The following is a 12877-nucleotide window of genomic DNA, read 5'->3' on the forward strand; positions in this document are numbered from 1 at the left end:
TCACAGTTTGAAACCATTCTAGGCAAGAAAGCTTGGGAGACTCTTACCTCCCTCTAAGTAATACCCTGCCTCCTCCCCCAAACAAAGCCTGAAGTATAGCTGTGGCTGAAGTGGTAGAGAGCTCTGGGACAGCACCCTGGCCTAGAGGTCAAGCCAGACAAACAAAAAGAACAACTAAGTTCCCCTTTGACCAAGTATTAGATTTCTTTATATTTTTTCCTCACTTTGTAACAGAATCTGATTGATGTAAATATGGGACAGAATTAAAAACTGGAGCATTGATGGTCCTCAGACCATCTTTGAATTTTCATGAAGCTTTCCACGACCTTAGAGGCATCTCTTTAAATATGTTAAAGCATGCTCTTTAAACATCTCTTAAAACCAACCAAATGATAAGCACACAAATTCTTTTTTGCTTTGTTTTATTTTCTTGGCTTTTCATTGTGTTGAGGGTCAGTCAAATTTAGGGCTTCATTCATGCTTAAGTAAGCACTCTGCCTACTGATCTGTCTCCCTAGACCACAATATGTGTATTCCTGAGTCTCTTCTTGGGTCATAGGCAATGATTTGTTGCTGTTGAAGATGCTGCATATATTATTGTGCACTATGGCTTTGACATGTTTCTCTCATCTGTAGTGGTACTTCAAGATTTTTGCAAACACATATAAACATGCATCCTCATTCTTTTCCTTGACACCTGTTATTTTCCCTCCCTCCCTCCCTTCTCCTCTCCTCTCCTCTCCTCTCCCCTCCCCTCCCCTGCCCTCCCCTCCCTTCCTTCTTCTCTTCCTCCTGAGTCTGTGTCTCCCCTCCCTTCCCCTTTCCTTCCCTCCCCTCCCCTCCTTTCCTCTTCTTTTTGTTTAATTAATTTTTCAGAAGTCTATTTCCTTGGATGCCTTTAGAAAGCTTATACTTCTAAGTGCCTGGGCTACTTTGGTGCCTCTGGCTGTTTGGTCCATATTCAATAAGAATCATATCTTAAAGGGAAGGACTCAAAAGTCCTAGAGGCAAGAAAGTTGAAGGGAAATTAATTCAGCTTCTTTTTATTTTTGTGAACGACTGATAAGTGATAAGGTATTTCTAAATAACACCATTCTTTTTTTCACCTCAACATTGAGATTTGAAAATTTGAAAGACATATTCAAATGTATGTATTTAAGAGAATTCATGAAATTGTCTACTTATGATAGCCTTGCTTAAGGATTAGAACTGAATTAATTCAGAAAATTTTAAGATTTCTTTTTTACTGTAGATAAAATAGATTAATATAATAATACATAACAATAAGTTCTGTTTTGAATAGTTTAATCTTCAGTTCTTCCTCCTTAAAGCAAAAAAAATTGTCTTTATGAGCTTTATGTTTTTCAGTGAGCAATGTTGATATAAATGTAGAAAGGCTTGAGATAAATAGAATCAGGCTAAGTACTCATTTTTACTGTAGCATACTGCGTTAATGTGGATTACTACGTACAAGTGAATCACATAGTTTATAATTTAATGGTTAAGACCTGAATGTTAGGACAGTTTTAGAAACACTTTTTCTCTAGGAACTTGATTTAGTCTGCCTTCTTAATCTTTTGATAGAGTAAGTAACAATTCAAACTTCAAGATTAGGCATGTTGGCCTTCGTGTTGAGAGCTTTAAAACATTTATCTGTGATAAACCTGAATTTTGCATTATTAATGATAAATTGATTTCTGTATGCATGTATTTTTAATTTTTATTGTCTAATTTTAATGAATAAAATGTTATTGATATTACTTCTGTAGTAATTGCATATTTAATAAGTGATTTACCTCATATTTGTAGATTTCTTCATATTTTATATATAATTGTGCTATATTAACATGTCAATAAACCATTTTATCTTTTCTTTAACACTGCTGTTTTATGGTTACTTCAGCTATAATTTTTAAGATTGTTTTTCATAATTATATTTTTAGGGAACACATATCGAGTTGTCTATTGGAATTATTTTTGGAATTTCAACTATGGCAGGTATTTACTAATAGAATTGCTTATATATTTATAAAACATTTCAGTAAATTAGGTTGAGAAGAGGATATTATTTGAAATGTATTTACTCACTGAGATTAATTTATTAATATAGCTCCTTCCAATATGGTTCTTAATTTTATAAATGTAGCATTTTATGTTAGTTTATAAGTAATAATTCTCTATTGTCGCTTGTAAGACAGATTTTTTTTGGTTATTCATTGTTAGCTCCAAGCCTTTTAACCTTTTTTGTCTTTATATTATTTATTTCTTAGTTGGAGAGAAAAATCAAAAAACAAGATTGAGATTCTATCTTCTTTTCTTCCCTCATTACTAGTTTATTCTTTATGATGAAATTTGGCAACAATTTTGTTATTGATTTTATAGGAAGGACAGGGCTGAGTTACTGAAAAATATCTTCCTTTCCCTGACTGGCTTAAATTCAAAGCTGTATGTACGGCAACTTCCAAGTATCCAAACTCCCTGAAACAAATGAAGGATAAACTACACAATACTTTGTAATCATTTGAGTGATGGAAACTAACTACTGCAACAGAATGAAACTTTATTACTTAGTGGAGTTGATATATAATCATTTCAGACTTACACTGTATTTTGAACTATTAGGATTTAGAACTGTCCAGCAACTTGCTTTGAATACATTTATTATATAATACTCTATTGATTACATAGTTATATATCATCTTGACTTTTCTGACTTTGGTGTAACAAGTCACTCATCCATTTTTCATATTTTTAGCTGCTGCTTTGGGGAATCTTGTGTCAGATTTAGCTGGACTTGGGTAGGTTCATTCATTTATTCATTTGTGCATTTGTGTATTCTTACCTAGTCTTTTTCCCCCTCCATTCTCCTTTAGTTGAGAAGCATAAAGAAGACACTGTTTTTCTTTGTATTCCAGAAGTATAATTTTAAATGTAATATACCAAAATCGGTAGTAAATATTTGTGTAACAGATTCCTAAGTGTACACCCATCACCAGGAGATAGTGCTCAGCATTTTGATGCATGCAGATGTGTATCTTAAAACTACCACTCTGTAAGCAAAATTGAATTCTCATTTACTGAAGATAAAATTTGCAGATATTCCTAAAGGTAAGACAGGATCTAAGGCAAGAACTTCTGTCATCCCATTCTCACAAAACCCAAATTTGATAATATTGACTGGGCATGTTTACTAGTGAGTGAAACTTTCAAAGGAAATGGTGACACACAGGTTTTACTTACACATGTACATGCACTGGCACACATACAACACATTGACGTTAAGGATTGCATCCAGGGCCTTGTATATGCTAAGCACATGCTCTATTACTGAGCTATACCTGTGACTTCCAAATAATTTGTTTGGCCATTCTTTTCCTCTTTGTTTCACATGGTGGGAATGATAAAAAACAATTGAGGATGATACTTTTTCCCTCTTCCCTCCCTCCTTCTTCCTTTTCTCTTTCCTTCCCTCTTTCCCTCCTTTTCCCAGTGGCAGATGGCCTGGGCTGAGGCCTGAGCCTGGGAAAGGCTGAGAAATTGGCATTAGTTATGATAAACATCTTTTTCTTGTTTTGTCTTTCGCTTCCTTCCTTGTTTAATTTAGGTGTAGAACATCTTGAGACTTGGATTTGGGTTTAGTAGAAGTCTACTTACCTGTAATCTATACAAACACCATAGAAAAGTGATCTAACCCTCTTTATTTAGGGTTTTGCACTTGAGTTTGTGGCCAAAGCTATTACGTAAGTTCTTTTGCTCCAGAATATTGATCAGAATTTTATATTCACTGAATTCCTGACATAATTTTTTTTTCTTGGGTCCAGTTGTGGGGCCTGAACTCTGGGCCTGGGCGCTGTCCCTCAGCTCTTCAGCTCAAGGCTAGCGCTCTACCACTTGAGCCACAGCGCCACTCTGGCTTTTTTCTTTTTGCTTATGTGGTGCTGAGGAATCGAACCCAGTACCTCAGGCATGCAAGGCAAGCGCTCTACCACTGAGCCACCTTCCCAGCCCCTGACATAAATCTTTTATGGTAACACATCATAAACATTCCGTTTCCAGTATTAAGGTTAATAATAATAATATAGCTACAGCATAGCTTTCTGATATATTTAATAGAGCCAAATGATATGCTATATTTTGACATCATGTAGTTTAAGGTTATATTATAAAACAATTGTTTTTGATTAAAGGTGAAAATTTTACTATATATAAAAATTATTTTACTATATGTGTAAGAACTACTTTATATATAAGAATGATTTGCTGACTTTTGCTGTCGATAAGTAGCAGATACTACTTTTATGGATTCTTAAACAGATGATGACATACATTTTTTTATTAGCAAGCTTTTTTCTTTTATATGGTTCATAAAATAAAATTATGTTAAAAATATAGCAGGCTGGGTGCTGGTGGCTCATACCTGTAATCTTAGTTACTCAGGAGGCTAAGATTTTAGGATCATATTTCAAAGCCAGGGTGGGCAGGAAGTCTGTGAGATTCTAATCTCTAGTGAACTACCAGAAAAACATGAAGTGGAGCTCTGGCTCAAAATGGTAGAGCACTAGCCTTGAGCAAAAGAGCTCAGGAACAGCACCCAGTTCAAACCAAAACATAACAAAAGATGTGTGTGTGTGTGTGTGTGTGTCTGTGTGTCTGTGTGTCTGTGTGTCTGTGGGTGTCTGTGGGTGTCTGTGTGTGTGTGTGCTTAAGAAAATACTTGAGGTCAAGTATGAAAATTCTCAGCTGTATTTTTTAGTTTACCAGTCTGATAAATTTGAAAGACTCATCATATATTAAAATATTTTGCTTTGAGTTTGGAATAAGTACATACATAATTATTTATAAAAATGTTTTTATGTACCTCCAATTGGTCTTTTAAAGGCGATGATATAGAATAATTACTCTAGGTCAGTTTACCTATGTATGAAATATTCTGATATGAAAATATTTTTAAGTTGATACAATTTTTATAATTGTATCATATCCAGATTGCCAAGTAATGGTGTAAAAATGATAGTGTTCTCTTTAGAGTAATTGCCTTTAATATTTGAGGACATTTTGCATGTTTTGTTTTTTTTTTTAACCCATTTCCTGTTTTGTTCTTTTAAAGACTTGCAGGTTATGTTGAAGCTTTGGCTTCCAGATTAGGCCTATCAATTCCTGATCTTACACCAAAACAAGTTGACATGTGGCAAACACGTGTTAGCACACATTTGGTAAGTCATTTATATAATTTAGGATCATAAATTCTGATACAGCATGGCAGTGTACAGTTAAGGTCCTCGAGAACTTTGAGACTAAAATTGATTAGATTGGGGATATTTTTGAACATTAGGTAGGGCTTGGCAATTAATAAAAAACAATTAAACATATTATTGCTTTTCGTAAAACAATAATATATTTCTTGGTTCTTCTTTTAGATATGCTTGTTTTTTTAAAAATGCAACTCAGTTAATAGTAAGGAATAGCTGTTGTGTGCTAGATGTTGGATAAGAAATAAATAATAGTAGTTATCCTTGAGAACATGTGTAGACAAAGTACCAGACATGTAGACAAATTATTATTTAGTAGATGTGTGATGGTAGAATTATGCACAGGATACATCAATAACATGGATAAGAGAACTGACATTTTGTGGAAAGAAATTTCTTTTAGTGGAGAGAGCTCTTTGTAATTGATAGATCTAAGCTGATGTTTAAATTATTGATGGGGACCAAGAGTTTCAAGAATTCTGACTAACAAATAGAAGGTAATGATCTTTAAAAAGAGTATATTCAGAAACATATAAAACTTAGGTATTTCATGAATAAACTCTGTAGTAATTATGGGTAGAAGTCATAAGAAATAGCATTGGAGAGGGAATCATGGCTCAGGCAGTAAAGGCAGTTGACACGCTCTTCTAAGGACCTTGAGTAGATGGTAATTCAACAAAGATTTGAACTCTACCTAAGTAGACACTCTGCCACTTGAACCACTCTGCCAGTCCCTTTTTATGTTTATTATTTTCAATACAGCAGTGCTCCTGTTTGTGCTTCCCCATGTCTTTGGGATGACAGGTACTTACCCCTGAAGCCCGCCAGGGTACTTTCCTCAGGGCTTGGGATGACAGACTTACACCACCATACCTAGCCATTGGTTGAGATGGAGCCTCACAAACTCTTAAGCCTGGCTGGCCACGAAACACAATCACCCAGTCTACCTTCTGAGTTGAACCACCTTGCATTTGGACTTGACATGGATTAAAAACCAGGAGTTAAAGAAGTCTAAATGAATATCATTGTTTAGTCATTAAACAACTATTTACTGTTTACCTGCTAATGTGCTAAGTACCAGTCTAGGAGTCCTGAATGCATTGGGTTGCAAAATAAGCCTTTTCTTTCTGTAGAGAAGGAGACAATGAACATATCTGCTGAATAAAATATTTAGTAGTATAGAAGTTCATTAATAAAAAATTTTTAAAGCACAGAAAAGAGGTTGAGAGTAATGAGACAGGCAAATTGCAGTATTAAGTAGGAGTGACACTGTAGGTCTGATTCAAAGGGTAGACAGGAGTTAAAACAATGGGAAACTGTGATTTAATAGGGCAGTGGATCTCAAAGTGTGGTGCCAAGACCAGCAGGATCAACTTTATAGGAACCTATTAATATTGCAAGCTCCTAGCTTTCCTTTTAGGCCTATTACTGTGTAAAAAAAAGTTACCATGAGTTTAGCAGCTTATGACAAGATAAGTTTATCCTCACTTCCTGTGGCTCAGGAAATAAGCACAGCTTGCTAAGCAGACCCTGTAGAAAATGACAGTCAGCATATAGCCAGAACTTGGTTCTTCTGTGAAGGTTTAGTGGTAATGGATCTACTTCAAGGCTCAACTGGAATTAACAAAGTTAATTTCTTTGTGCCTATAAAAGTCCCAGCCTCTGGTGATCCGTTGGCCAAAGGCTGCTCTCCTCCCCCGCAGCTTCCCTCACTGTTTTGAAGTCATTTGCAGCTCCTTGCGGTGTGCCATGTACCTGGCATAGACCCTTGCAGAGCAAACCAATTTGATTCTTATAAGCCAGCAAGGAAGAGAAAGGAGTAGTGGGCCAGGAGTCCTAGCTATGTTGTGTAATCACAGGATTCACATCTCATCACTGTTCTATTGGTTAGAAGCAAGTTATAATACCTCACCATTTAAAATATTTTATGTATATGATACTCAGATTAAGGACAGGCAGAAAACAAAGCTGTATTCATGGAATGATTCCATTTTTTATTTATTGAAAGGTACTTGGAGGTTTCTTTTTCTGCCTCCTCATGTTCCTCCTCCTTCTTGTCTTCCTCATCCTCCTAATCCTTCTTATCCTTCTTATCCTCCTTGTCCTCCTCCTCTTCTTTTTTTGTTGGTCATGGGGCTTGAATTCTGGGCCTGAGTGCTGTCCTTGAGCTTTTCAGTCCAAGACAAGCTCTCTACCACTTGAGCCACAATGCCACTTCTGGTTTTCTGGTGGTTAATTGGAGATAAGAGTCTCATGGACTTCCCTGCCCAGGCTGGCCTCAGCCTTCTGAGTAGCTAGGATTAGAGGCCTGAGCCACAGGCACCTGGCTTGCCTTATTTATTTATTTATCTATTTATTTATTTGTTTGTTGGTTGGTCATGGGGCTTGAACTCTGGGCCTGGACACTGTCCCTCAGCTCTTCAGCTCAAGGCTAGCACTCTACCACTCGAGCTACAGCACCACTTCTTGTTTTCTGAGTGGTTTATTGGAGATAAGAGAATCACGGACTTTCCTGCCTGGGCTGGCTTTGAACTGCAGTCCTCAGATCTCAGCCTATTGAGTAGCTAGGATTACAGACGTGAGCCACCAGCGCCCCTTTATTTATTTATTTATTTTTGGGTCCAGTCGTGGGGCCTGAACTCTGGGCCTGGGTGCTGTCCTTCAGCTCTTCAGCTCAAGGCTAGCTCTCTACCACTTGAGCCACAGCGCCACTTCTGCTTTTTTCTTTTTTCTTATGTGGTGCTGAGGAATCAAACCCAGGGCCTCATGCATGCAAGGCAAGCGCTCTACCACTGAGCACCTTCCCAGTCCCCCTTTTTATTTTTAACATTAAAATATGTCCAATTTTTGGTAAGTGTTTTCTGTTTGAATATTTCCTTGATGCTGCTTTTTGTGACATTTAAAAATGTTTCCCTGGTTACTTTGAACTTTATATATATTTTTTGTGGGTTGTGGGGCTTGAACCTGATCAGGGCCTGGGAGCTGTCCCCGAGCCCCTTTTCTCAAGGTTAGCCCTTTGCCACTTTGAGCCACAGTGCCACTTCTGGTTTTCTGGTGATTATTTTGGAGATAACAGTCTCACAGTCTTTCCTGTCCGGGCTGGCTTTGAACTTGGATACTAGGATCTCTGCCTTTTGAGTAACCAGGATTATAGGCCTGAGCTACCACCAGTGCCTGGCTAACTTCAAACTTTAAACTGATCTGTTCTGAGATACTGGTGTAGCTTATTTTTTATATTTAAATACTGTGATCAACAGAAATGCAATCACAGTTGAGTTTTATAGACAGGGGAATTGTCTGTTGTCATAGACACTTGACAAGAATTTCTGTTCCAGGAAGATTAGAAGTTTAAACAAATGCTCTCTTGTGTTTCTCTTAGGGCAAAGCTGTCGGGGTGACGATTGGCTGCATTCTAGGAATGTTTCCTTTGATTTTCTTTGGAGGAGGTGAAGAAGATGAAAAACTGGAAAAGAAAAATTAACCCTCTTAGACTACATATAAAAAAGATGTAAACTAATGTACCTCAGTTATGAAATATGCTGTCACAACATTTAGGAATTAAGACAGTAACAGTGTATAGATATGGGATCAAATAATTCAGCATGTATTATGGAAAACACTAACTTATTGTGGCTTGGTTTTCTTATGACTTTTTTTTAAAGAACTAGTAACATTTTATGTAAATTGTTGCAATGCTTTTTCATCGATGGCAGTCAACATTTTATCTTTTCCTTCTCTTTCTGTATCAAAATATTATTTAAGTTCCAGTCATTGCTGTACTGTACTGACTTGGGGTTTGCTTGTTTGGTACTTACCCGTGTGACATGCATGAAAACATTTTTTTGTTGCTGTTGTTGCTGTCTTGCTGTTCCCTGATAGTTATAATCCAATCATGCGGTTTCCTCAATTATTTAGGATGTCCAATATCTTTTTTCTCTCTCTTTGTGATAACACCAATTTTATAGTGTTTCACAGTAAACATTTACAGTCATATAATCTGTTATTTTCTTAATTCTTACATCAATGGATACAGATTTCAAGTGTTTTATGTATGTAATAGTTTAATTTCCTGACCATTTTGTTTTAAGAGCCAGAGACTAATCAGAAAGAGCAATTATGTAGTCTCCTTACATAAAACCATATATACTAAGTGTACTTATTTCTATTTGATTTTTTTTTAACCTTTAGTTTCTTTGAATAATTACACGATGGATTCTGACTCCTGAGGGAAAGAAAGTTTTTAATAGTCTTTTACAATAGAGATAGTAGAATTAGGGTAAATTTAAAAATATGGCATAAAGGTTGGATATTAAAAGAGTAAAGTAGTTGGGCACAGTGGCTCATGCCTGCAGTGCCCAGCTAGTTGGGAAGTGGAGATTTGGGAGTATTGCAGTTTGCAGTCAGCTTAGATAAAAGCGTTGTTGAGTCATCACGACAAATTAAGCCAGGTATGGTTATTCATGCCTGTAAAAATCTCAGTTATTGGGGAAGTCTAGGTCCAAGGCTGACTAGGGCAAAAACAGGAGACTCCTATTTGAAAAATAACCTAAAGCAAAAAGGGCTCAAGTGTTAAAGCACTTGCCTAGCAAGTCTGAGGCCCTGAATACTGCCAAAAAACTAACAAAACTAAAAGACTTCTTTTTGAGAAGTAGAAAATGGAAGCTTTTTAGTGTAAAGTTGGAGTGTTGTTTGCAAGAATAATGATATGCAAATCATATTGTTGAATTTTCCCTAAAAAGTGTTATCTGCTAGAATGACTGAATATTCCATACTCATGATCTTAAATTTTATTATGTCGTCTTTAATGAATTTTATTTCTGTATAATTTCTTCTGAAGTAAAAAATAAATATTTTTGCTATATAATCTAGTCAAAAGTTACAAAAGGAGAAATCTTTACTCCAACTTTTGGCCTTTTTTCTTATGGTGTTTAAAGCAAGTTGCTCATTTCCAATCTTGTATCTCCAAAAGTATACTGATGTATGAATCATAAATTTCAGGTGTTGAACCCCCTTCAGTACATGCTAAACTTAATACTTTTTCTTGTAACAGGTTAAACACACCATGAAAAAACTGAAATTAAAATGTACTCCTTTGGTTTTTGAAATTACTTGTATTTCTAAGTAGATGCAAGAGAAAGGCACATTTGTAATTGGCTGCAGACTTGTAGGCTGACTCCAGAGCTTGGCTGTTGTGAACAGTGCTTCTTAAACATGGATGTACAGATATTGTATGCTGACTTAGATTCCTTCAGGTGTATTCCCAGGAGTGTGACAGCTGGATCATACAGTAGTTCTAGTTACATAATTTTGAGGAACTTCCATACTGATTTCCATAGTAGCTGCGCTAATTTACACTCCTACCAACAGTGTGCAAGGGTTCTTTTCTTCCCCTCATCCTCAAAAGAGGAAAATTCTCTTTTTCAAACTGCAGAATGAGTTAGTGCTAGTCATTAATAATAGATTTTAAGGGGGAAAAATATATATGGTATAAATACTACTACACCCAAATCTTTGTCAAATATTGTGACATTGCCATTTGATCAAACTTTGATTATATAAAGCATAATTCTGTTGTGTGTCTTTCACATAGCATCACAGAAACCCAAAAGAAATTTCAATTGATAGGATAAGAGATCTTACTTAACTTTTTCTTGTAAATTGTCAGTGCTTTTCTCCCTAATTTATTTATCCATGGCTGTTCTTTTTTGCTTTTTTAAAAAAAGTATTGTATTGTGGTGCTTGGCTCTTCTTCTTACTAATTAAATATAACCAGAAACTTATTTTGTAATTTTAGAAAGGACTTTGGATTACTGGTTTCAATTTTTAGCTCTTAAAAATAATCCAGTCTCCTGTGTGCTGGTGGCTCATGTCTGTATTCCTAGCTTCTCAAGAGGCTTAAATCTGAGGATCAGGTTCGAAGCCAGCCCAGGCAGGGAAGTCTCATCTCTAATAAACTACACAGAAGAAGCTAGAAGTGATGCTGTGGCTCAAGTACTAGAGCACTAGCCTTAAGCAAAATAAGTTCAGGACAGTGTTCAAACCCTGAGTTCAAGCCTTAGTACTGGCAAAAAATTCCCAACAAAGCCAACATCCAGTCTGAGTTGGGTATGCTGGCACACACCTATAATCTCGGGAAGACAGGAGGATCACAAGTTCAACATCTTCCCTGTCATGAGTTATTGAGACCCTATCTCAAAAACAAAATACAAACAGAAAGATATGACTAAAGTATTATATCATTTATCTCCTATTTTTGAGGCCATGTGTTAATTCTCCAGTGCTGAAAAAGCAAAAACCAACAAAAAAAATTGCTATTACTAGTGGAATTGATATTTTTTGACTGACTCCACCAGTTTCATTGAAAAGCTTTAGGATTATTTTGAGTTGCCAAAACACAAAATATACACCTTGATTGGTATATTTTCATTGATTAAAAAATGTGAATCAGATATTTACTATTCAAAAAAATGAAGCTCTGTTGAACTGAAGAAACACTTTTTTGTTGTTGTTTGGGTTTTTTTTTTTTTTTGAGACTTGGGAAAGTGGTTCCCTTGAAGTTAGTAACTCTGCATCATGACTTGTTGTTACCCGCCACAAAGCATCTTATTTCAGATGGAAACTGGAACTTCTTGTCATCTTAGCCATTTTCTTAGTACTGCTAGAGCTATGGTTAAAGGTGTCATGCTCTGGTGTTTGTACTGTTCATTTGATGTTGCATTCATGTTGTCTATGTGTGAGGATTTACTGACTCGGCGATTATGTAAGCAGGTGCAATTTTGTGTTTCACTGTATGTTATTGGTGACTGATGTTTTTACAAAGGAACTGAACAAAAAATATCTTTTAAGAAATTTGGCATGTGGTTTTGGTTTTAAAACTTGATTTTCTTAAGAGGGCCTGGGTCATTCAGTCACTAAAGGAAATAGAATTAATATAAGTGAGATTTGCTACAGGGCATAGCAGTATAACTCAGTAAAATGGAACTTTTTTCTCTTCCTTAATCCCGTAGACATCTGCAGAGACAGTGCTACATGATTTCAGCAGAGCTGTCCCTTCCATTTATATAATAATGCCTCACTTACTTTATTAGTTTCTCTAAAAGACAGATTGTAAAGGCAACAGAAGTTCACACCAACAGTTTATGCAAGCCAACTTGAAGTAAATCTAATTTATAGTTATATTTTCTTGCCATCTTAACACATTATATGTATGTAATATAACCTTTATCTTGGTTGCTAAGCATTTTTCTCATGGACATTATTGTTGTAATGTCTATACATTAGGAATCTAGTTTTTTATTTTTTAGGAATCTAGTTTTAACTGCTTGTTTTCGTTTTCTTTCTGCTTTTGCTGTGGCAACTTTAATCTGCTTATTTTTAGTTGTATGGATTTTGAAAATAGCCCATGTTATCATGCATTCTTTGGGAAATATTAAAAAAAATAGGCTACGGAGTCAGAGTGAGATGATAGTGATATTGAGAGTAATAACAGTATTTGCTCCCTTTTCTTAAAAAAAATGATTGGCTGCTATAGATTACAGTTTTTCACACACAGTACCACACTCAGTCACCTTAATAATAGCGTGATCAGTGCTATTATCATCCCTGTTAAGTAGTAGGTAAAAGGAGGC

At 35.8% G+C, this 12877-nt stretch overlaps 1 protein-coding gene across 1 annotated transcript in view; it reads left to right on the plus strand.

Moving 5' to 3' along the window:
• The window catches only part of Tmem65 (transmembrane protein 65), a 27593-nt gene extending 16444 nt beyond the window's left edge, over window positions 1–11149 (plus strand). The window contains exons 4-7 of the mRNA XM_013036758.1: window positions 1944–1998; window positions 2756–2798; window positions 5108–5213; window positions 8629–11149. Coding sequence (XP_012892212.1) covers window positions 1944–1998; window positions 2756–2798; window positions 5108–5213; window positions 8629–8730 — 306 coding nt within the window. The 3' untranslated portion in view covers window positions 8731–11149. The remainder of the gene's footprint in view (window positions 1–1943; window positions 1999–2755; window positions 2799–5107; window positions 5214–8628) is intronic.
• The last annotated feature ends 1728 nt before the right edge of the window (window positions 11150–12877 follow it).

This window comes from Dipodomys ordii, unplaced genomic scaffold (assembly GCF_000151885.1).
Source record: "Dipodomys ordii isolate 6190 unplaced genomic scaffold, Dord_2.0 Scaffold405, whole genome shotgun sequence".
NCBI lineage: Eukaryota > Metazoa > Chordata > Mammalia > Rodentia > Heteromyidae > Dipodomys > Dipodomys ordii.